General features: G+C 34.7%; 1 protein-coding gene across 4 annotated transcripts in view; it reads left to right on the forward strand.

Annotated features, from left to right (window-relative positions):
- Positions 1-23567, forward strand: part of LOC134746636 (histone-lysine N-methyltransferase MECOM-like) — a 134791-nt gene that overhangs the window by 73344 nt on the left and 37880 nt on the right. For 3 of the 4 annotated variants that reach the window (XM_063681086.1, XM_063681087.1, XM_063681089.1), the window contains one exon: positions 22511-22944. In XM_063681086.1, coding sequence (XP_063537156.1) covers positions 22511-22944 — 434 coding nt within the window. Of the gene's footprint in view, positions 1-15464; positions 15619-22510; positions 22945-23567 lie in introns of those variants that run through there. The other variant, XM_063681088.1, reaches the window with a different exon arrangement.

Raw genomic sequence — 23567 nt, forward strand, 5'->3', positions numbered from 1 at the left:
TCAGTCCCGTGTGCCGTAACAAATATTAATTACGGAAACCACATTAGTGTCCGCCATTAAAATCGTTATCATATACGTTTTACTGAATATTTATCTTTTCATAGTACTAATTAACAACCTAAGATAAAAAGTACGTTTCGAATGATAATTCTAAAATAAAAACTGCACGAGTGACAAAACTTTTTTTTAGGGCCGATACAGACGGACTGCAACCCGACTGCAATATATCCCATACAAATTGCAGTCTGGTTGCAGTCCGTTTGTACCGGCAGTGTTGGCCGAAACGTTAATGCAATTAACCATTAACCAGTACAAATTAAACGGTTACGGTTTACGGTTCAATTTGTGCTGGTTAATGGTTAATTGCAATTAACGTTCGGCCAACACTGTGTACCGGCCCTTAGTAAAACCAGTGTTTACGTCAATAATTAGGATTAATGGTCAGCAGACCTTTATACTACTATCGAAGACCTATAAAGTTAGAGGAGAAAAGTTGTATGTTACTTAAAATAACCTAATTTCTTTAAATTTGCGAATTTCATTTCGTTAATCGAACATCTTCTCGAAGTTTGGTTATTATTTTGAAATTATTTCTATTCCCCGAAGCTCACGAGTCTTGTAATTTCAATTATTCTTTTCTTTAGGCGGTGAGTAATAGGCGTTAAATATAATATGCTAAGGTTGAAATTAGTTTAGCAAATTGTAGACGGTAGAAGATGTAAAATTTATAATTGAAGGTCGTAAATTAAGGTGACATCGACAGTTGTGGCTCGCGAGAGCGCGATAGCGAGGGAGGGTGCCAATATTTTATCGGGAAGGTAATTATTTGATCGGTACAGACCTATAGACGGATTTTGATGTTACTTCTTAGTTCGATTTATGGGGGTGAAAATGAAATAATGAAAGCATATTTGACATTTTTTCGCTCTTAATTCGTGTTGGATTATTGAAATTCAATTGTTAAAGCAAAAATAATTATGTCAATATATAAGATGCAAAAATATAGTATTAAGTAAGTAAGTAAGTAAGTAAATATTCTTTATTGCACCAAAATTATACATTTTACATACATGTAAAACTACAAAGAAATATTTAAAGAAAAAATAGAACCAGGTAACAACAGGCGGTCTTATCGCTAAAAAGCGATCTCTTCCAGACAACCTTTGGGTAGCAGGAAATGTAGAACTCATACAAAAGTCAACAGGTAGTGCAAAGAGCTAAATATGGAGACTATTAAACACAAACACACATACTACAATTACTACTTATACATATAAGTATTAAAACGAAACCTAACACACAAATAAATATACAATACAATATATATATATATATAATATATATTTATACAAGCATATATACAATATATAAAATGGCAACTTAAGGCAGAGATAGAAAGTATAGTTTTAGCTGATTTTTGAATATGGGGAGAGATTTAGCTAATCTTAATTCTACTGGTAAAGCATTCCACAGCCGAACAGCCCGGAAGGTAAAAGAGCTATTATAAAATTTAGAAGTAGATGAGGGAGAAGCAAGAATATGAGTCTGAGAACATCTGATAGAAGAGAGATACTTGAAACGCTCTATATATAGTATAGTATGTATAGTATTTTTTATTCATGCAGATCAAAAAGTTAGTGCATCCTCCAAAATTACTACTACTACTACTACTACTATTTATTACAAAATTGCTGCTATTTTTAAGACTAATAATTAATTGTAAGACAATTATTAAATAATTTTAAAAATTGTCTTACAATTTGTAATACATCACAGCCGAATTGAGAACCCTTATTGGATATCTGTTTAAACTATGACTGGACTGACATTCATCAAAATGCACATACCAATTCTTTGGTCAACGTGCATAATAGGTAACAGAAATTTGACACAGGATGAAGTACCTGCGTACGGCAATCCGGATAATTACATGACCAATCCATAACCTTACCAAAACGGTACGCCACTAACACACGTTCATTTGCATTGTTTAATTACTCGACAGCTGTAAACACCTTAGCTAACACTTCAAAACTGATAAAGTTGGGGATTTCTATTCGTTATGAACCACAAAGAGACTCGTACCTACTTATTTGTATCTTGAATTCCCGAACTCGGTAGGTTTTGGCGGGTGGTGACGGCATTGCCTAAACTAATTGAAAGCGTTACTAAGAGTAACTTACTATGATAGAAACATGTGAGAAACTAAACAACCTTTTGCATGGAAGGTCGTTCTACGTTTCCAACAATTATGGAATATCATTATATGAATATAATAATTAATTGCACGTAACATAGCTTAGTTTAGATAAATACCTATGTGAGTGCATAACACATTTGTCTGTTAGGCAACCGATGACCATTATGTATAATGCTTCTTCATATTATTAATCAGCTTAGGATTCCTATTCTTCGTGTTTTTTAACTACATAAGTACTTATTGCGTCTTGACAAATGACTTATCCACAGCAATATACTATATGACTTGACTAAAATCCGTCTTTGTAAATTGTTGACAAACGTGAACTAATTTAAATCATTTTACGGTTTAGACTCACTTGTTTTAGTCACTCGCGCGACATGTTTCGGATAGCCTAGGTCTCCTTTCTCAAGCACTAATAGTGCGAGCAGCGTTCACGACGACCGTGTATTGCGTACTGCCGCTGCCGCGCGCCGCGTCGCTCGCTGTTAATGTTATCGCTGGTAATGTATGTTATGTTTAATGTTAGTATGTCTCACAACAGTTTAAATTCGGTGAACTAATTTGTTTTTATTAATAAATCCCCATATTTTCATTCAACAAAATAGTTATTTTGAGGAACCCTAATGATGTGTAAGTACACAGGAAGGGTAGCTCAGCAACATCCCCACAATCCAGATAGAACCGGTTCACTCAATCGTCGCAGTCACCTCTGTAGCCTCCCGCTGGTCGCTTTAATTCGCGCCTTGACGGAAACCCTTTGACGCCACTCCGACAGGGATTTATTCAAAGCTCTTACCGAGCGCGTTGCCTCGACGAACCAATATAAATGTGATATCTGATTTTACTCGTTTTTACCGATCATAAAGTCAAGTTATACAAGTGCAAAGCTCACAGTTGGGATGTAATGTTCTTTGAAATAAGTAGCAAAACGCTGTCGGGTGCCTCTCGCCTAGCTGACGTTTTCATTATCATTCCTACAAACGGTTAATCTATCGTTTTGAATCGAAAGGGAATATAGAATTTGCGACTCTAAGAAACAAGAGCTATTTTGTTTTGGCACAATCTTGTAAAGCGTATAGAAATTGATCTCTTAGAAAACAGGTTTTAATTCCGATTTCTCACTGACGCAAATTATAATCAACAATATATTGCAATTTAATAATACCTACACGATATAATGTTATTGCTTATAAATCGCTAAGGAATCTGGATTGCGAATTCAATACACGCTTGTAAAAACTTACACCGTAAGTAAAATACATATCTTGAATTATAAAAATTCTTCCAAATTACTTAGTCTACTTGTTGCACACTTTTTAAAATCGGGATCAAAAATGAATTAGATATTTTTTTCACTAACGTTGATACGCTTTAGTTCTAAGCGTAAAGGTATTTAGTATCTCCACTTTCCATTCTGATAAACCCTATTTTCATCGGTATTCAGTAGTCCCCTATATCGTCTTATATTGGCGACAAAAACGTCAAAAGTCCACAGGCGAATATTCGCACAAACGGCCCCTTTAACAAGAAAATACGCGACGTACAAAAGTAGGCGCCAAATTACAGAGTGGCACAGCAATTACGAGCTCGCAACAACAGATACATTTGTATAACAATGACATGTTTTTTGACGAAACACGATAGGTCGTTGTATCGTTGAATAACGGTGTATAATTTGCGAAATTTTGGTGTTTGAAATATGTGGTAGGATAGGTTTGAATAGGTAGGTGGAACATAAACTTTTATATCCCAGATTGAGACTCTGGAACATAAAACTCTTGGTAAAATTACAAGCGCTGCTACCGAAATTCTTTAAAAATATATTTAGATTGCAAATGATGTGCACGTTCTTTTGAATAGACATATCTTTTGTAGTATTTTGTTCAACAAGGGTTCTTAAAATTCATGAGCCGATGTTACAAAAATCGATCGTTTTGTTTTGTAACTTCGGCCCTTAAATTTTAAGGCCTAATTAAATATGTACCGTTGCACGCAGTAATATTTTTTCTAAGACAGCGGTAATATTTTAAATAAATAATATTGTATTCGGTTACCGCGATAGTTACTTATGAAATAAAACTATGAAAACGGATTATATAGCGTATATTGAATTTATAATACATCCTGACGTTTCGAACCCTTTACAGCGTTCGCGGTCAACGGGTCGGTGGTGGATATAATCCGTTTTTATAGTTTTATTTCATTATAAATAAAATCAAAGTAAATAATTGTTTGTTCATCTTAGCCTAGAAGTCAGAATTAAACACAAAACCACAGTTGCATAGATAATATTGTATGAATCTTCCTAAGAACACTGCTATTAGGATCCTAAGAAAACTACGCCGTGGCAAACAGTGCTGGGGTAGAAAAAAAAATTAGCATAATGTAGAACAAAATATCCATTGGCATAAATTACATAATAAAAATAACGTTAAAATGATCTAGGTCTGCGCTTTTATTATCTGTTAACGCGTTTGATAAAAGCTTATGTCCCAATAACATCTATAGAAAGCTATTAAATATCATTCGGACTCATCCGGTGACATAAATTGTCTTATCAGCCAGATTAGTTGGAATCCAAACGGTTCGGAAGCTCTGGGAAATTGATAATTGATAGCAGACCCATGACCCCTGTTTCTTATATTAAATTCCGATAAAACGTGACCTCTGATGACCACACGACACGCCGACAATAAGTATAAAATAATATCAATAGCTTTGATACTGCCGAAATCATTTTATATATCGGCTGTTTTTATTCGATCACATGAGGTTCAGATGATAAAACAAAAACAAACTGTCAAATGTGTAATTACACTAGTAATATTCCTAAAAAGTGTACAGAATCTCTTTGGGAATGATGTTTCTTTAAAAGGCTAATTACGGTCACCTCTAAAAGAAAATTACCTTACTTATTTGGTAGTTACAAGGTAGAAACAAATGATAGCGGTTGAAACTGGTAAGTACAGATTAATTAAATTTGCTAAATAGCTTTTCGACGCCGTGTCAAACACAAAAGCTGTCACTCGGACGCACGTCACCGAAATATCAAAACTGAAATTTTATGCACATGCACGAAGGTCTATGGTTGCTCTGTGGTATGTGACGGATTAATCGGTCTTTGGCGTTGGACCTGCGGTGCCGATATATCGGTCATTGGCGTCCAAAAGGTTAAAACGTCAATGGATTTCTGAATTAAGTAGTTGTGTTTTTTATTTAATTAACTATAGGCGTTTATATCAAACCAAGAGTTCTAATTGTCCCTTTTAATATGGTTATATTTTATTTTATTTTAAGCTTTATTTATCCCTTACAATTTACATACTTATTGATTCTTAGTTTTCATTTGTTAGTAGTAAGTACCTATATTTAATATGGTTATGTGATCAGAAATATGGTCCAAAACTGCCGAAAACATTTTTAAAAGCTTGGAAGTATTCATCGACTCCGCGGGTCGAATCCATGAGCTTGATAAGTTTGTCGGTTTTTATTTGGTTTTTAGACTTTTACCGTAATCTGATCGAAACCAAGATTTAAATGAAATGAGACACCAGTAAGTTCAAACCCAAAATACATTGATTTCTATTGATAAGTTTAGAAAATAAAGTCGTTTGAGGTACTTTATCTATTCCATTTCCTGTCATCCCATTTTCTTTGAAATTGAATCAAGCAATATCACTAGGTCGGAAATTAAACTAGTGACTGTCATATCATTCCACGATTAAGAACATAGTCTGATAGACAGAAAATTTCATTGAGAACTTGCCGATATCCTCGGCCACCTTGACTTTTGTTTTGCAACAAATAATATAAAAACGATAATAAGAAATTTTACCGAGACGAGACCCCACCTAAAACCACGGCGTACTATAAAATTTAGTACTAACTTGTCATATTAACAGACCCAAATAACGCACTAAACCGAGTACTTAGCCACTCTAATTAATGGTAACAGATGCCTAGATTGATCAACCTCTTGATTAGAAACTAAACTGAAAGTTTGACCGGTGACGCCGCACGCGCGCATGCGACGAGGCTCTCCATCATTTCTAGACTTTAATAAGTGCTTCCGTTTGCCCTGAAGTCTTTTGTAAAAGGCATCAGATGCTTATTAGGTTCCTTAACTGGACAGGCTTACACACGCCACGTTCTTAATTATTGAATTTGACTAGGCTACGAGTACGAAACTTCAATCAATGTAAGGTCTGTGCCGACGAATATCCGTGTAAATTTGCACTTTTAGATTTTTTTTACAACTTCAAAACAGTTTCTAATTTACAATGGAAAAATAATAACTAATCAAATATATTTTGATATTTGAATTATTTTCCTTTTTGCTTACAAAGTACCTCCATCACGTGTGCCCATAACCAAACATATGACCACGGCGATCGGACGACGTATACTTCCAGCAGTAAGTACTTTCTAATACGTTTTATTGCGTCCATAAATTCGATAGACGCGCCCCAGGAGGCGCTTACCGAGTGGCTATCTCGCTTTTCGATTTAGAACTCGAGCTCAAAATTGAAATGGCTCGCCCCTTTGTCGCAACCGATTTCAATTCGACATTTTAAAATCATTCTTTTTGCTACCTACTGTTTGAATTTAGAGGCCAAGAAGGTAATGGGGCCAGGCTCTTTAGGTACCTATATATTGTTTTGCCTTAAATTAAACACAAGGATGATCGGTCTCATTACAATTTTTTTTATATCTCGTTAGTTAAAATTAATAACAAAATAAAAACTATGAATAACTATCGCGGTAACCGAAGATAATAACAAAATAATATTACTGTAAAATAGCTTGCCAGTCCTTATTTGACTCAAAGCACTTGGAGTATATTTTTAATATAAACTTAAATTTTCCCTTAATATCTCCTGACCCATCGTTTGTTTGTGAAATTAATTAGCAAAAGTTGAAGGTAATGAAGGTTTATAGGAAAATGTTAAAGTCAGTGTAAAATAGTTTAACAATTCTAGCCTCATATATAAAAATCCAAGCTTCGAAGATTGTATCTCGATATCAACAAAAGCTTTCACAGCGGTGAAGGGGAGACATTTTAAAGTTTCAATCGTTTATCCTTTCAAATGCAATGGACAGTAGTTTATCAATCTGATTGAGATCACAATGTCCTTAAAGTGCTAAAGAAAATGACCCTGAAATAGGTTGAATAGAAAAGACGTGTTGGAAAAGATTTGAAATTGTTAATTTAGACATGAGGATAAAACCCTTCAGCGATTATCACATACTTCAATGATAGAGAGCAAGTAAGAATAAGTAAAGTATAGTTTCTAACATTAAGTTAGGCGTAAATGTTTACAGTCAAAATAAGAAAAATTTCGTAGTTTTAAGAAGTTTTATCCCTTTACACAAAGAAGAAGTAAACCTGGATGCAACTGTGCTGATTATACCTACTTAATCGTTGTTTATGATTCCTTATTGACAATTGTAACCAATTTCAGTTTAGGAAACATTCACTGCATTTTTTTAATAGTTTTTTTTTTTAAATATACAGAGGACGATTTCGTTTGGGCTTGCATTTCCGCAGTAAACCTCCAAAGAACTCGGACAAACGTCTGACGTTGACAGGGGATTTTGCTAATTCTTTTGGTCACCTCTGATACAAACACCGGCGGCCCTCTTTGCTTAGCATTCAGCCTCCGTAGAGGGGGGAACATCGCAAATTCTCGACAAAGGGAGCGATGGGGGCACAAATAAACCTGTCGCTGCCTCGCCGGCTCACGTACGTGGTCACTTTTGGCTCTACACGACATTAGCGAACGTTATTTTCAAGGATTAGGGAGTGCATATACACCCCTGCTAGGTACTCCGCGGGTTTGTACATAGATACATGCCTAACGGTATTCCACTATACTTGGTCCGTAAGAAGGGTATTATAAGTATAAGAAATAGGCAGATACTGCATCTACAAACATACAAAATGATAAAGTATTTACAGTTTTTTTCTTAATTATCCTAATGAAGTGTCCCACTGCTGGGTAAATCCTCCCATCGTTTCTGCCACTCGACCCCGTGGTTTGTATTTTCCCTCTATTCCGTTTATCCAATCCATGCATCCAAGTCGTTCCGTCATCTCCTTTCCACCACACCATCATCTATGGTTTTTCGTAGGTAATACTTCAATCAATCTCATTCATTCAAATATAGTGATTAAACTGAGTGGGCAGTGGTGTATGTACATGTACAATCAGAAACTATTCATGTATCTGGGAGCCTATTTACTGGTTATAAGTATATCTATCTAATTATTTAACCGAAGCATAGTTATCGATTTTTTTATCCTGCCTTGCCTTACATTTATTTAACTTGCAGTGCAAAATGTCTATAAATAAAATTTACTTAATTGAATGTGAGTGGAGTCAGTTCGAGGAAAAACATTTAGACCGTAGGTTGGCGGACAGTATTGACCATTAGTGTCCCACTTAGTTATGAATAAACCTAATTAATCTTTAATGGCCAAATTCGGTCAACATAAGTTACGTCGTCCGTCCATTTACGAATATTGCGACAGTAATAAAATTGCAGTTTTTACCAGCTCTGTAAAAAATTACCTCATTCATGTCAATCAGTTTTGAATAATTTTAGGTACCTATTATAGTTAAATATATACTATTATTTTCCTTTTTAACGATGAAGCTTTTATCCTGCAGTATTCTTATTTTATATATTTTTAATGCGTAAATTAATTTTCAAAATCTACTTACAGCGAGGCAAAATAAAAATAGGAATATTTTTTTCTAAAAAAGTTTAAAAGCGTCTGCTCTCATATGATGGGACCCATGACTTGACTAAGTAAGTATATACCTACCTAGTTAGCGAATGCAGAATAATCTAGTAAAACGGTTCGAGGCCACTTAGCTACCTACTTACTTACATAATATTAACTAGTTGGCCATACCACTAAATCAGTCTTCCCATACCAATATCAGTGGAAAGCTATTTTTTGTCTAGCCACCGAACACGTTCCGGCGATCACGCCAACCCGCGGTGACGCTCGTTTCTCGTTCTGAATGATTTAGCGCCATCGACCATACTTTGGAAGCTGGCCCGCATCCAAGTTTCCAACGAAAAACTACTTTTAGTCTTATAGATTCTGTGACCTATTCTGCGCTGCCGAAACAGTTGGACACAAGTAGGTCGTTATGGATCGGTGTCGTACCTGTCAAGGTCGCTTTTAATGTTTCCTGGTGGTCAGTGTACATCAGCACACCTGTGTTAATAAAATGTTATCCTTTTAAATTGTATAGAAGTTTCTAGGAAACTAGGCTTTATTAGGATTAGTCCGGTTTCCTCGCGATGTTTTCCTTCACCGAAAAGCACTCATTGGTACGAGCCGGGGTTTGAACCTGCGACCTCCGGATTGAAAGTCGCATGTTCTTACCGCTAGGCTACCAGCGCTCATAATAGTTTCTGATGAACAATTCGTAATTAAAGCAAGACACAAACGTAATAATTTAAATAGTTTAAACAGGTGCCCAAACACTCGAACAATAAGAGAAGTACAACTAATGGGGCCAGTTTACATTTATAAAAGTGTTGTGATTTAATTCATAATATAGCCTCATATTATATGATTGCTTCCAAAATGTTATAAAAGGCCAAAATAATTTCTCGTTTAAAGAGTTAATAGTGATAAAGGCTTAGAGACGATATTTTTCAGCACGAGTATAATGCTGAAAGCAGCGTATGCAGCGTAGCCTTGGTGAATGCAAATCCAGCTGTCTGCTACCTCATAAAGGATGATGTATGCCCGTTATAAACATTTTATTATGGCGTTGCTGGTTACTACGACACGACACTCTTTGTAAATTCTAATTTAACAGTATTACGTAAATCTAGGTAGATAAATATTGCGAGAACATGTACCCATTACGTTTACGTTGTTGTGGACTAGTAGGTAGTTAGGTACTACATATGTACTTTGGGGAGAGGGGAAGCCTTTGCCTAGCAGTGGGACACAATAGGCTCGCAATAGATTTAGATTTAGATTTAGATTTAGATTTATTTATTTCATAATATTAAATTACATTATAAATTATTTTAACTTAATCTATACGAATTTATATTATGATCGTCACTTATTATATACAAATGTCAATACAGATAAAAATTCATCACAAAGTCAAATAAATGTTGGGAAATAAATATACGATGTCAATATTAGCATGTTCACGAAAAAGATGTCAATATGGCTAGTTATACCTAGCCATAACAATATTATAAAATGTAATTTTAATTCTTCATAATACCTATGTCATCATTCCGATGTCAGGCTTTTGCTTTAGATTTGTCTTAACTTAATAACGATCAAAGTTCTGTAATATTCTCGTACCTTTCAAAAATTCTGTCACGAATGGCGATTTAAGAAAACACACCAGTTTCCTAAAGTCGTTTTGTCAGAATACATACGCACTCATTAAATCAATAAAAAATCCGTTTTTATATTACATAAAAAAAAGTTTTAAAAGGTGCTTTCATGTTGTCATGTATTTAAAGTAACACGCATGCATCATAATTGAGATAAAAATTGCTTATTTCATATAGTATTTATTACAACAAGTTACAAATAATAATTTTATATTTAATTTGTATATTTCAATAACAAGAATCTGCAATCATTTCTTACATGAAAATTTGCTGGCCTTAACGGTCGATTGAGAAACAAATAGGTGAACATGATTAGAAAATGATTTATGTATGTTATTTTATTTAAATATACCTAATCTACATAAATAAGAATGTTCATAAAGCAACGCACATACTTACCAGAAAAACCGGCCAAGTGCGAGTCGGACTCGCGTTCCAAGGGTTCCGTACATTACACAATTTAAACAACGTATTTTTTATGTGAAATGTCTTTAAAAAACCCGTAGGGGTCGGATCAAAAATAAGTAATTAAGTCCGACTCACGCTTGACTGCACATTTCTAATAGGTTTTCCAGTAATATATAGGTAAAGATCTATTTTGTGTATTTTTTTTCAAAAGTTTTGACCCAGTAGTTTCGGAGATAAAGGGGGGAATGGTCATTTTTTGCCTATTTTCTTGAATAACTTCTAAACTGTTTATTTTAAAATTATAAAAAAAATATATTTAAGATTCGCACAATGAGCTCTTTCATTTGATATATAACACGATATATTTTAAAAAACTTTATTTTTTAATTCTCTCATTTACCCCCCAAAAGTGGCTTCCATGTTTAAAATTCATTTGTTTACGTTATATGTCCGTCTTTGGGTCACAGACTTACATACGTCTGCCAAATTTCAACTTAATTGATCCAGTCGTTTCGGAGAAAATAGGCTGTGACAGACGGACAGACAGACAGACGCACGAGTGATCCTATAAGGGTTCCGTTTTTCCCCTTTGAGATACGGAACCCTAAAAATAGTTACAAAATAAATATAAACTACTGTTAAGTAGAGTTTCTAATAGCAGGGAGAAATAGTAAACAGGAAAATCACTGAAGGGATCAATACATTTTTTTTTGTGATAAAAATCATAATTTGATGTCCAAGTTAGCTAGTAAAAAACCGACCAACGAGTGAGTACTATGAATGTTGACATTAAAATAAGATTAATACGGTTAAACTCACGCAACTTTTACGTATTTGACTGTATTTCAAATAAATTATTTTACACCATGCATGAAATGAAGCACCAGAAGATTAATAGAGAAACGAAGACAGCAGTTATTTTTAGACACATTTACATTTTAAAACCCGTATAAAACTATAAAGAGTAGGTAATTTGATCGTGACGTCACATGCTAGTGTTTCATATAAATTACACAGTAGCAAATCGTTTTGATAGTTCGAAAAAACAAGACAATGATTTGACTAGTAAACAGACAAATACCCTATTGGTGTCTCTATTAGCATTCTTCTTCAAACTTGGAGTACTGTCACTGTCATTCATGTTTCGCAAAAGCGGGCTGCGTATAATTTTCATATTATGATTAAATTGAACGTCATAGTCGTAAATATACTTAGTACAAAATAGAAAACATTTTTATAACCTGTGATAATGAAATAAATAAATAAATAAATAGCGGGATAACCGCTAATGATGAAAGTTTTCATCTCGTTTTCGAGGCTTGCACAATCTGCACAAAACTGAGACAGACACAAACACGTTAGGTGACATTTGTTTCATGAATAGCTTAGAAACAGCAAAAACATTGGCACCCTGTCAGAATATAAATATATATGTATAAGTATAGCTTTCATAAGGAAAGTGGGACATAGGATGAGGGAGAGGACCTCTGATGCTTGCGCGAGTTCGTACCTGGTGCAAGGGCTGGCCATCGCTATCCAACGTGATAACGCGGCAAGTGTAATGGGCACCTTTTCACCCGGTACAGTTTGCGGAGGTCTTTTAGAATAAAATATTTTATTTAACTTAGTAGTTTATTAATTAATTATAGATATATTATAGTAACTTTTTAAAATGTTGGTATATATATAGGTATATACCTTTAACTACTTCATTTTCTGGATAAACTATCCTTATTTTCTATGTATAAATATATGTGTGTATATATGTATTTTCATTATTTTTGCATATGCACTACCGCTCAAAAGTATTTAGGCACCCGCAATTTTCACCATACAATTGTATACAAAAATTATTTTCAAAATCATACTGTTCGATCGCAGGCAAATGACTCTCTTACATGTTGGATTGAATTTTTATTTAGGTAAATATATTGAGCCTCAAATTGTTGCCAAACACATCCTTTAAAATTTCGAGTTTACTTTATGCAACGATTTAAAAAACCCTTATGTACTAGTTCATACAAAATATAACCGATTTTGTACTGGAAAACTATTTATGGATTTGTTTACGCTTCTCATTTGGTAAATAGACAAAGTACACGAATCATCTGCACATCATTTTGAAGCTCGATATGTCTGTTAATTTAAAAAAGTAAACTCCACAAAAAACTGTTACCCGACTACGACTTAGCGGTATAATTCTGAAAATCGATTTTGTATACAATTATATGGAATAAATTACGAGTGCCTAAATAGTTATGAGCGGTAGTGTATTATGATATTAAAAGTTTAACTATTACAGTTGTCATTCATCTGTAAATACAGCTTAAACACTTTTAATATTACATTCATCTATGTATACAAAACATTGTTTTAAAATAGATTTATTAGTCCTTCAGTAAGAAATTCACGTCAAAGGGACTCGTCAAAGGAAACGCGTAAAACCGATTATGACGGAATTTGAAAATCAATTATCTCACGTTTCGTCTATCGCGAATCGATTCTAGTCCGCACCTTCACGTTTGTCACTTGATTAAAACTCGAATTGAATTTGATTATCGATGGCTAGTCTTAATTAATAATTTGCGAGTTATCAGGTTTCCATTACATATAACGTGGATAGCTATAAATCATAGGCTGTGAAAATGGAAAATTTCAACCACAAGAATAGATATTTTTATTTTATTTGAACCTTAAGAGCAATAAAAATAGTATTTTTTATTAGTGTTTACTAATCTAAACCATAGTTGTGTTCACCTCTCTACCTGGTAATATTGTTCCAATTGCTCTAATCAACAACGCTAATTAATTACTTAGGAAGTTCATTCATACTTAACTACCTGAAAACAATTGAAGTCGATCACGGGTCCCGAAGCACCTTCCACATCACTACAGAATCTGTTGACAGACAAAGAGGCAGACAACAGGGAACATCCAATTGGTAAATCTGCTGCAAAGCCACGCCCAGCGCCGGCGGCGACCAATCGCACGCGCTCGCACAGATCTTGAACGTTATCTTGTTATCTCCTCTCTCACTTGCCTCGTAGAAGCTATTTTCAGACTGGAAAGATGCAGTGCGAAAATAGACTGAAAGTGTAACGTCATAGACGTATATCTACGTATAAATCTTCGAGTACATTTATGACAATTAAGTTTATTCTTATTTATTTTCTTCGTATTGAATATTAAAAACAATATACATACTCACATACGCACCTATTTTTATGTTTATTTATTGTAGGTACTTACGGCTTAAAGACATGAATCTGCTAATATATATAATAGCATGCTACGGCCGATTTAATATAAAACGATAAGATCGATTAGATATTCACTTTTCCTAATCTACATAATGTTTCGATTTACCGGCCAGTTTAACTTGACAGGTTAAAATCAAGGCTAATATTATAATAGCATGTCTAGGGTTAGTCTTAGTCGAGACTTTTACTAATACAGTAGTTTTATTCTAGTAATCTAGTGCTTTTGAGAAGCTGAGGGTGTTTGTTTAAAGACCAGTTGTAAAGTACTGTGTAATAGTGTTGCTATAACTGGCAGTTTCGACTCAACTTGAAAGTCGATCCGAACTTTGCTCATTGTTTTTGCAATCGACAACTCAACAAGTTTACTGTTCAAGAATCGATGACATTGGAATAAGTCAATAAAGTATTACCTAACAATAACAAATAAAATGATTGACGATTTCTACTTGGACGTAGTAACCCTGAACAATGGGTTCTGAGAAATTTGCTTTGTAAAAAGTGGACACGGAAACGCTTTAGCATAAATGAAAACACAAATCTTATATGAGCTTACTGTGGGACTAAGTATTTTTGTGTAAGATAGTCCTATAATAGTTCAATATTTTATATTTAAACGGCTTGTAAACGTGTTAAAACGTTAAAGTATATTATTTATTTTAAACCTTTTCAATCGTCCAAATACTAGGTATGTTTGAATGAGACACTTCGCTAAGCATTATCTATTGAAAAGAACATTTTCAGTCGGCAACCTTGCATTAGACATTGAAATGCTTGCGTGAAAGAGAGGGGTGTAACACAAAGACACAGAGGGGTAGGGGCGCGGGGCGGCCCGGGAGAGGGTATGTGATTCGGGATTCTAGGGATAAGCTGGCTCTCGCTTCCTCTCGCGTTACGGCGTTACTCTTGTACCACTCGCCGTACCGGCCGCACATGTCGGCTGTCACCGCGTCCAGTATCCGAACACGCGCACATCCCTAGCTAAACGATTTTAAATTTGGAAATATTCTCACGTGTACCTACTTTTGCTTCTGCAACGGGATTTATACAGTTCATAAAGTGCGCTGGTAAACATTGAGGACCTGTGGACTTGATTGAAAAATAACAATTATTTGTTTTAGTTTTAATTAAATAATTTTCTAATAAATGACTAATTCAATTTTCATATCAAATTTTAATATATGTAGTTTTCGTTTTCGAGTTTAAAACCGCATATGTATTGGACATTAAATTAACTTTATTTTAATTATACCTAAAGCCGTTATTGAAGCGTTCCTGAAAAAGTGAAAGGGTTCATTTGGACTATGATGAAAGCTGAGCAACACGAATGTTAACAGTGGCTGTGTAAAATGAAAATGTCTGGTGAGTTATTTAATATTTAACCACGCCAATAATATTATCATCAAATGTAACTTTTGTTACCTAATTAAGCTGTTTATGTTATTAAAGTTTATCGGCATACACACTGCACAGTCAGTAAGGCATGTGTATAAAGTTAATTTATATAGTTAAAGAGGTAATGCGACCTAAATAATGCATCCCAAATATTTTGATATTGCTGTCCAGTACCCAATATAAATGCATAACAGATATTTCTTATTAGAATTAAAAATATTAAGTGGAATAAAAAGTATTTAGAAGAATAACGGTTCTGCAAATATAAAAATAAACCTCTACAGTTACTGTTTGCAAATTAATTTAGTTTCATATTTCAATTCTGACAAAATTACTAAGTAGGTATCTATTGACATATAAAAGCTTATTATACTTATTTTTTCTACATTTTTTTTATACCACGTCGGTGGCAATCAAACATACTTACTTATAAAAGAAAACGCTTGACCCTAACAATGCTGGGTCACTAACACTTCTTTGCCTTATTTTTTTTAACCTTTTTATTTAATTTTATTATGTTTATAACTAAAAATTCCTGAAATAATTTTCTATTCCAAAGTTAGACTTAGATATAAACCTTTTATAATATTTGTTCAATAAAAATACGAGACGACGGAGCCGCTCAAAATAGTTACTAGTACTATGTACATACTAAATAAATTTCTGGTATTGTAGGTTTAATAACTTAACAATGAACACACTCATAATTAATTTTATAAATAAAATATGCAGCTTTACCGAACTTAAGCAAAACTAAATAACCCTAATCTACGAAAATCTATGTTTTTTTTGCTATCTCAAGTGTTATCTGTGGTTCTGTCAAGTGCGTGCGAAAACGGCTTGTCGCTCACGTTTTTTAGGGTTCCGTATCCAAAGGGTAAAAACGGGACCCTATTACTAAGACTCCGCTGTCCGTCCGTCTGTCTGTCACCAACTCACCATGCTGTATCTCATGAACCGTGATATGTAGACTGTTGAAATTTTCACAGATAATGTATTTCTGTTGCCGCTATAATAACTAATACTAAAAACAGAATAAAATCATTATTATTTAAGTGGGGCTCCCATACAACAAACGTGATTTTTTTGCCGTTTTTTGCGTTATGGTAGGTACGGAACCCTTCGTGCGCGAGTCCGACTTGCACTTGGCCGGTTTTTAAATTGGGTTTCGGTATTATGATATTTATTTGGCTGTTTGGTTGGTGTGGTTTCAGAGGTGCTAGCTTTTGGCGGGCGCCGACAGTTCTACAATATTTGCGAGAGGCTATTGTTAGTTTGTTGTATGGAAGTGCGAAATCGATAACGGACGTTTAGGGATGTTTTTGAAGGGTTGTTAGTAAATAATTGCGTATACCTATTTTTTTTTAGGTCAAAAAATATGTTTTTTCAAATTTATAGTATCCATTTTCTTTTGCAAGACTTGTGAAATACGTCAAGTATTTAATCATCTACATGTGGATACTATTTATTGGCAGGCGAATAGTTTTATTTAGTTCCGAAATTTAATTATCTATGATAATTAATATTGGTATATACATACTTAAAGAAGGTCCATTAGTAATACTTATAGCTACGTCAAAATGAATTAGTATACAATAGGTACTAGGTATCCACACTAATCTCAATCGGTAAAATAATGAAAATGTGACAGTCAGCGTTCCGACGCGTCGGACTAACAACTCCGTTTTTTTGTGTTTAAACATATCCATCGCCTATACTATAATAATTCATAAATTTATTTCATAGAATATTGTATGTATTATACAATTGTTGGTGTCGTTGTTTTTTTGGTATAGAACAGCATATTCTGCCAACACTGGCGTAGAAATATATAAATATGGACTACAAGATGTTTGTATAACTTAACATTAACGAACAATAATAAAATATACACAATTCAATTAGTCATATTAACAATAAAAATGCAAAAAAGATTGTGTAAGAAAATACACAAAAAAAGATTATTACACAAAATTCAAAATAAATAAGTGTCAGACTTTATTACAATTTAAAAATTCATGTACTTTGTAGAAACATTTCTCCAGGAGCCATTCAGTTAGTTTTCAAAATTCGAAAGGAGATAGACATTCTATAGAAGATAGAGTCACATTTTATTAGGTGTTAATTTTGGAGCTTTAAAGAAATTCTAAAGTCAAATCATCATCATCATCATCATGTCAGCCGATAGACGTCCACTGCTGGACATAGGCCTCCCCAAGGCTCGCCACTCCAAAAGTCAAATACTTCTATTAAATTAAAGAAAAAGATATTAGATTCCTGCACCTTACCTTCACTTACCTATGCATCCCAAACTTGGATTTTCAACAAACAAACCAGAAACAAAATATTAACAACCCAAAGAGCCATGGAACGGAGCATTCTGAATCTAAAATTGAGACACAGAAAGAGAAGCACAGACATAAGAAAAACAACTAAGTTGATTGATGCTCTAGAGCACAGCAAAATATTAAAATGGAAGTGGGCCGGTCATATTGCCCGTATGAACGAGGATAGGTGGGCCAAAAATATAATTTCATGGAAGGGACCTGCAGGCAAGAGACCCAGAGGCAGACCTGCGGAGAGATGGCTCGATGAGATTTTAAAAGCAGCTGGAAAAAATTGGACAGATAAAGCGAGTGACAGATCTATGTGGAGAAAAATGGAGGAGGCCTTTATAAAGAGGTCCTTGATAAAAATGTTATTATTATTTATGTTATTTATTTATTCACTTAAATCACAATATAATTGTAAATCAAATTATTATTAAGGAAATAAAGAGGCTTAATTATAACATATTAGAATGTGTGATAATTCTTCAAAATTTTGGATTGTTTTTATTAGATACTTATAACGAACGTATTTTTTTACAAAATGGGGGCTATCTTTAAATGTTGAATCGACTCTATCGACTGATCGATCGCTGGGTTTTGTCCTATACCTACCTAGAACTAAGTATCAGTAGGTGTGTCAGTTATCCAGTACGTTTCTTCATTGAATAATTTAACAGTTTCCTGTCCTTTAGAAATCTTGGTTGCGGTAGAAAGTGCGACTTTCCTCGAACGCTAACCCGACCTATTGTCTCGCCTTTGAATCCATCTATTTAGTCACTCCACGTATGTCCGATGAGGCATGCACTTTGCACGCCTGCTTAAAGCTTTATCTTCCACTCTATAACTGACTTGACAAGCCATTTGCATCTTTAGTGCTGTAACCGTAAGGAGTTTTGGCGGTTTGTTTAATTGCCGAGGTTGGCTGGCGAGCGTTTTACGATACAGCATAAGCTGAGTCGTGGACGGCGAGTGACAGTAAACCCTTATTGTCAGTCTGTGTGACGAACTCGCCAAATTAGCATGCCCGGGGGTCCGCAGACACGGATGTGACAACATCTTTGAAACTCATAATTTTAATGATTTTAATATATATTATTTTTTAAAACATGAAATAATTTACACGTGTACTTTTGTAAGTAACGTTGATATAACTGTTTGAAAGTTACTGAAATTCAATTGTATGGAGTTCTGGATTGGCATCTTGGGTAGCAGCATTCCTTGGCATAGCATACTTTGGTAGCTTTATATAAAACAATTTAGTATGGCAAAATATATATTTTGAACGCCATCTATAATACAGATTGGCTCAAAAATACGTTGAAAAAGATTTTTTCTGTACCTACATACTCATTACTAGTGTTGATCATTTTAATAAATGTTTGCGTTGGTGCATCAAAGCCACAGGGAATATTTTAAAGATGAACGATTGTAGTTTTATTTTTTAATAAGTGTTTTTAAAAGACGTTAAGATATAAAAATATTCTTAACTTTTTTTAACAACGAATTTGGGGGCCACCTATGTCTATTTGTAAAACTAGTACAGGGTGCCACTGACAAACACATTTGCGCATTTTTTTAATCGCTACTTTTGATGCTCACCTCACTGAACAAATAATTAATTATTTAAATACTTACCTATTAGTTTAGTTTAATGGTCTATTTTTCCCTTAAACTTTAGGTAGGTACATTACAGATTTATTCAACGATTATCATTCACTTTATTGTTTTCTGAAACATTTTAGAATATATACGGATATTGTAAAACATAATATTCAAACATATCACAACACAAAACATAAGGTAATCACGGTCCATACCCCGCCGGTCGATATAAGTCTAGTGATAATATTCAAATGTGAATTATTATATTCACCAAAATTCCCTTCTTTTACTTTGTTTTTTTTTTTTTTCTGCTAAAAATTGTGTATTCGACTAATCGTACAGATAGTATATAGTACCCATGCAGTATACAGTTTTAGTTGGTAGATACGTAATATTAATATTAATTTAAACTATATAAATGCAAACCTTACAAATTAATAACGTGTGTTATGTATCTATTTCAGCCACAACGCCTGTGTGATATGGAGTAGGATGTTTTTAGTTAAACTTACTAATTGGTATTAGAGTTTAGCTGAAGGTCTAGCCAAGATGCCAATCGTTTGTGCCGTAGCGAACGAAACTCTAATGTCTCTGTCACACTTATATGGAAGAGTGATAGAGAGACATTACACCTTTAGGTGACCAGCGTACCCGATATTTCTGCTTAAAATTACAGCGCAAATTGGGCATGAGCAGACCACCTACATAGTTATACTTACACTAAAAATGTATATTTCAACTCTCAGATTACTCACCTGTCAACTTTTCGATTTAACATCACAATAACTAAGCACCTAGGTAAGTACGTACATTACATTTGTACTAGATAATTGGTATACCTACGGCTAGGTTACTCATTTAAATGCATTTTAAATGAAGTGCGTATAAATAATACGGCAAATATATCCGGGTTATTTTTCGACTTAAGAACGCGAGTACCTGTTTTAATATATTTAATATTTATATAAGTATATTTGCCACTCCACTCCATCCGCAGTGCATGGATGTTCTTATTTTGAATCTGGGCAGTTTCTGCGGAAACCGGAGACTTTAACGGCGACTCGTCTGCATTGTCCACTCACGCAGCCATGAGCGGGCCTCGCCACGGTTAATTTGAATCCTAAGAGCACATGCACATGGCGAATTTTTACTGTGACAGTCGCTATACTGTCGTGAATTATTTGTGATATAGTTGTATGCAGTAAGCCACTCATTTTTGCTTTAAGGATGACTCACGTTAGACCGGGCCGTGTCCGGGCCGGAGCTTCCGGCGCTTCGTTTTCTATGGACGGCATCACGTGATCACCTGTCATGTCATAGAAAAGTAAGCGACGGAAGCTCCGGCCCGGACACGGCCCGGTCTAACGTCAGTCATCTTTTACACGTGACATCCCGAAACAGTGTTTAGTCAGTGCTTAACTATTTATAATTGATATCTGGCTTTGTAATTATTATATCTAGAGCTACTATTTAGCAAACTGACCCCTTAGCATGCTGAGCATATGTCAAGCGCTACTTTAAGTATTAAGTTCCGCACGACATGATGCACTGTAATGGTATGTATGTTTAGATAATTACTAAGGCGTTTGGAAATTGACTGTTTATCGTCATCAGGTCGTCTAAATCCGAATACTCATAGTCCAAAGCTTAAAAAACTAGCGCGACTTTGTAAAAAAATTGATAAATACTAGTTAACTTTTAATACCTGATTATGACTGATAAAGCTTACTTCCTACATCAGACAGGTGTTGTAAGCTCGCCAAACGAGTCCAAATAAAGGGATTCTTTAAGACGCGTTCACACATCCTGGGCATTGTAGGATGCACCTTTGTGATGCTAAGCAGTTATCATTGCGTCTGTAATCGCATTGTATTACGCCTTTATCGAGCGTATAATTCTAGTTTTTTCACCGCCACGTGCTAAGGAAGACAAATGGACGAGATAGGGGTTGTTCTAACAAGTATATTAGTAGTAATAGGGGGTTCTAATGATTTATAGAGTGTCTCTTTCAGCTATTTGCAAAGGGGATGTGTTTTATTGATGACACGCGTACGGATGTTAGGTTTCCGTCAATTATCAATTCATATTTGTTCTTTTTGTTATTATTGTTTTTTTTTGTTTTTATAACGTGACTAAACTTATTAAAATTCAACAGTTATAAGGAAAACAGGGATAGCTTGTAATTTTATGTTTTTCGGATAAAAATATGATTACCGGTGGTTTGGTTGGTTTTACCACTAAAAATATGATTTTGCATGATAAGTTACATTTTACTAACTTTTCCTCTGTAAATATAGTTAGTTTAATACAATATGTCATAAGTTACAAAACTAGCACCAAAAAATTCCAAACTAAACTCAATTTTATTCAGTGATGGCATATTGACAAGGTAAAGCGCAGATGTTTATGGACCCAACTGTTCAACTCGCACTTGGCTGTTGCTATGCCGCTAAAATATAAGTATGGAGGACTTGCATCTCGGAGGGATACTCCGAGATACAGAAGACGAGCGGAAACTCTTTGTCGAAAGCGGAAATGCGCATAATGAGATCACCATCTTGCACGTCTTCAATATTTTTTATCTGTCTTGGTTTAAAAAATAAGCAAGTGCTTATAACATTTGCAATGTTTATACACGTACTAGCTATATGAATTATTTGTGAATTCCTATTTGTAATATCTCAGATCTAGTCTATCTTTTCGAATTGATTCTCGAATGATAATTTGAAAGCTTTAGTGGTAACGTGCTACGCAAACAAATTGGTCAAAATATTCTGCAAAAGCCTTTAATCTCTTGAAAGCAGTGTTGTGAGCATTTTATGCGCTTCATAACGAGGACTCACGTCATTGTGTCGGCTACATGATAGGTTCTGATGGTTGACAACTGATAACGCGGTGTAATAAAATGTTGTTTATTTTGTCAACAGCAGGCGACAGCCAGGAGTCGGGCAGCCCACCGCCGAGTCCGACTGACTCTGCGACATCCGAATCTCCGCCCACCTTAGTTCATATCAAACAGGAAACTATGCCTCCCGGCGTAGATGTTAAAGACTATTATAGCATGCTCGACTGTCGCCTATCAGACACCTATCTATCACCAAACTTCTCAGAATATGGACGTGGATATGTACCGGGTAATTTGGAACTACCGAGGTACGACTCCAAATACTCGAGAGATAAAGAGAAAGGAGCTAAAAATTATGACAGTGTCGACAATGAGTTGAATTTACCGATAGAACTGGTGATAAAGAATGGCGGAGTATTTGCGAGAGTTAATATTCCAAGCGGGACGAAGTACGGACCTTTCATTGGCAAGTGGACGACGGAATCGGAACCTCTGGATACAAGATATGCATGGGAGGTAAGTTTCATTACAGTGATGACAAGGTAAGTACGCTCGCACATTTGGTTAAGGATAATAATGTATCGTCCTGTGACGATGGGCCACTTGTTTCTGACAAGTCGAGTGTGAAATTTAAGTGTCAAAAAACGAACAGTTCGTTCATAAATTACGGGTACAAACTGCAGCGTCACAGAAACGTTGAGCACGGATGCAATAAAATGTCGATTTTATTGATGTTTGAAGTAGTTCAGTTTTTTGGTGTCTTTTTTATACTGTTTTTAGGTGTCATATTTTGAAAACAAGCTCTTGTTTCTTGATGGTTTATGGGTACCGATGAGTATGAAGTTATGAGGTTGTTGACGTTTTACTCACACTTATAAACTGCCGCCTGGTCGGGAACGTAATATATTATGAACTTAACTTATTTTGCTTCAGTAAGTCTTTATTGAAATTTCGTCAATTGAGCAATTCCACACATTTTAAGGAAGAATCGGATCCGATGCACAATGAACTGTTATCTATGAGAATCACGAAATAACTTTGGTCATTCAAAAATAATTCTTCTTACTGTAGACTTAAGTCGCTGTATTGCAATTTAATATTGTACGAAGTACTCGGGTGAGTGCATTTTGGATTCGCAT

The sequence above is a fragment of the Cydia strobilella genome, chromosome 13 (assembly GCF_947568885.1).
Source record: "Cydia strobilella chromosome 13, ilCydStro3.1, whole genome shotgun sequence".
Classification (NCBI taxonomy): domain Eukaryota; kingdom Metazoa; phylum Arthropoda; class Insecta; order Lepidoptera; family Tortricidae; genus Cydia; species Cydia strobilella.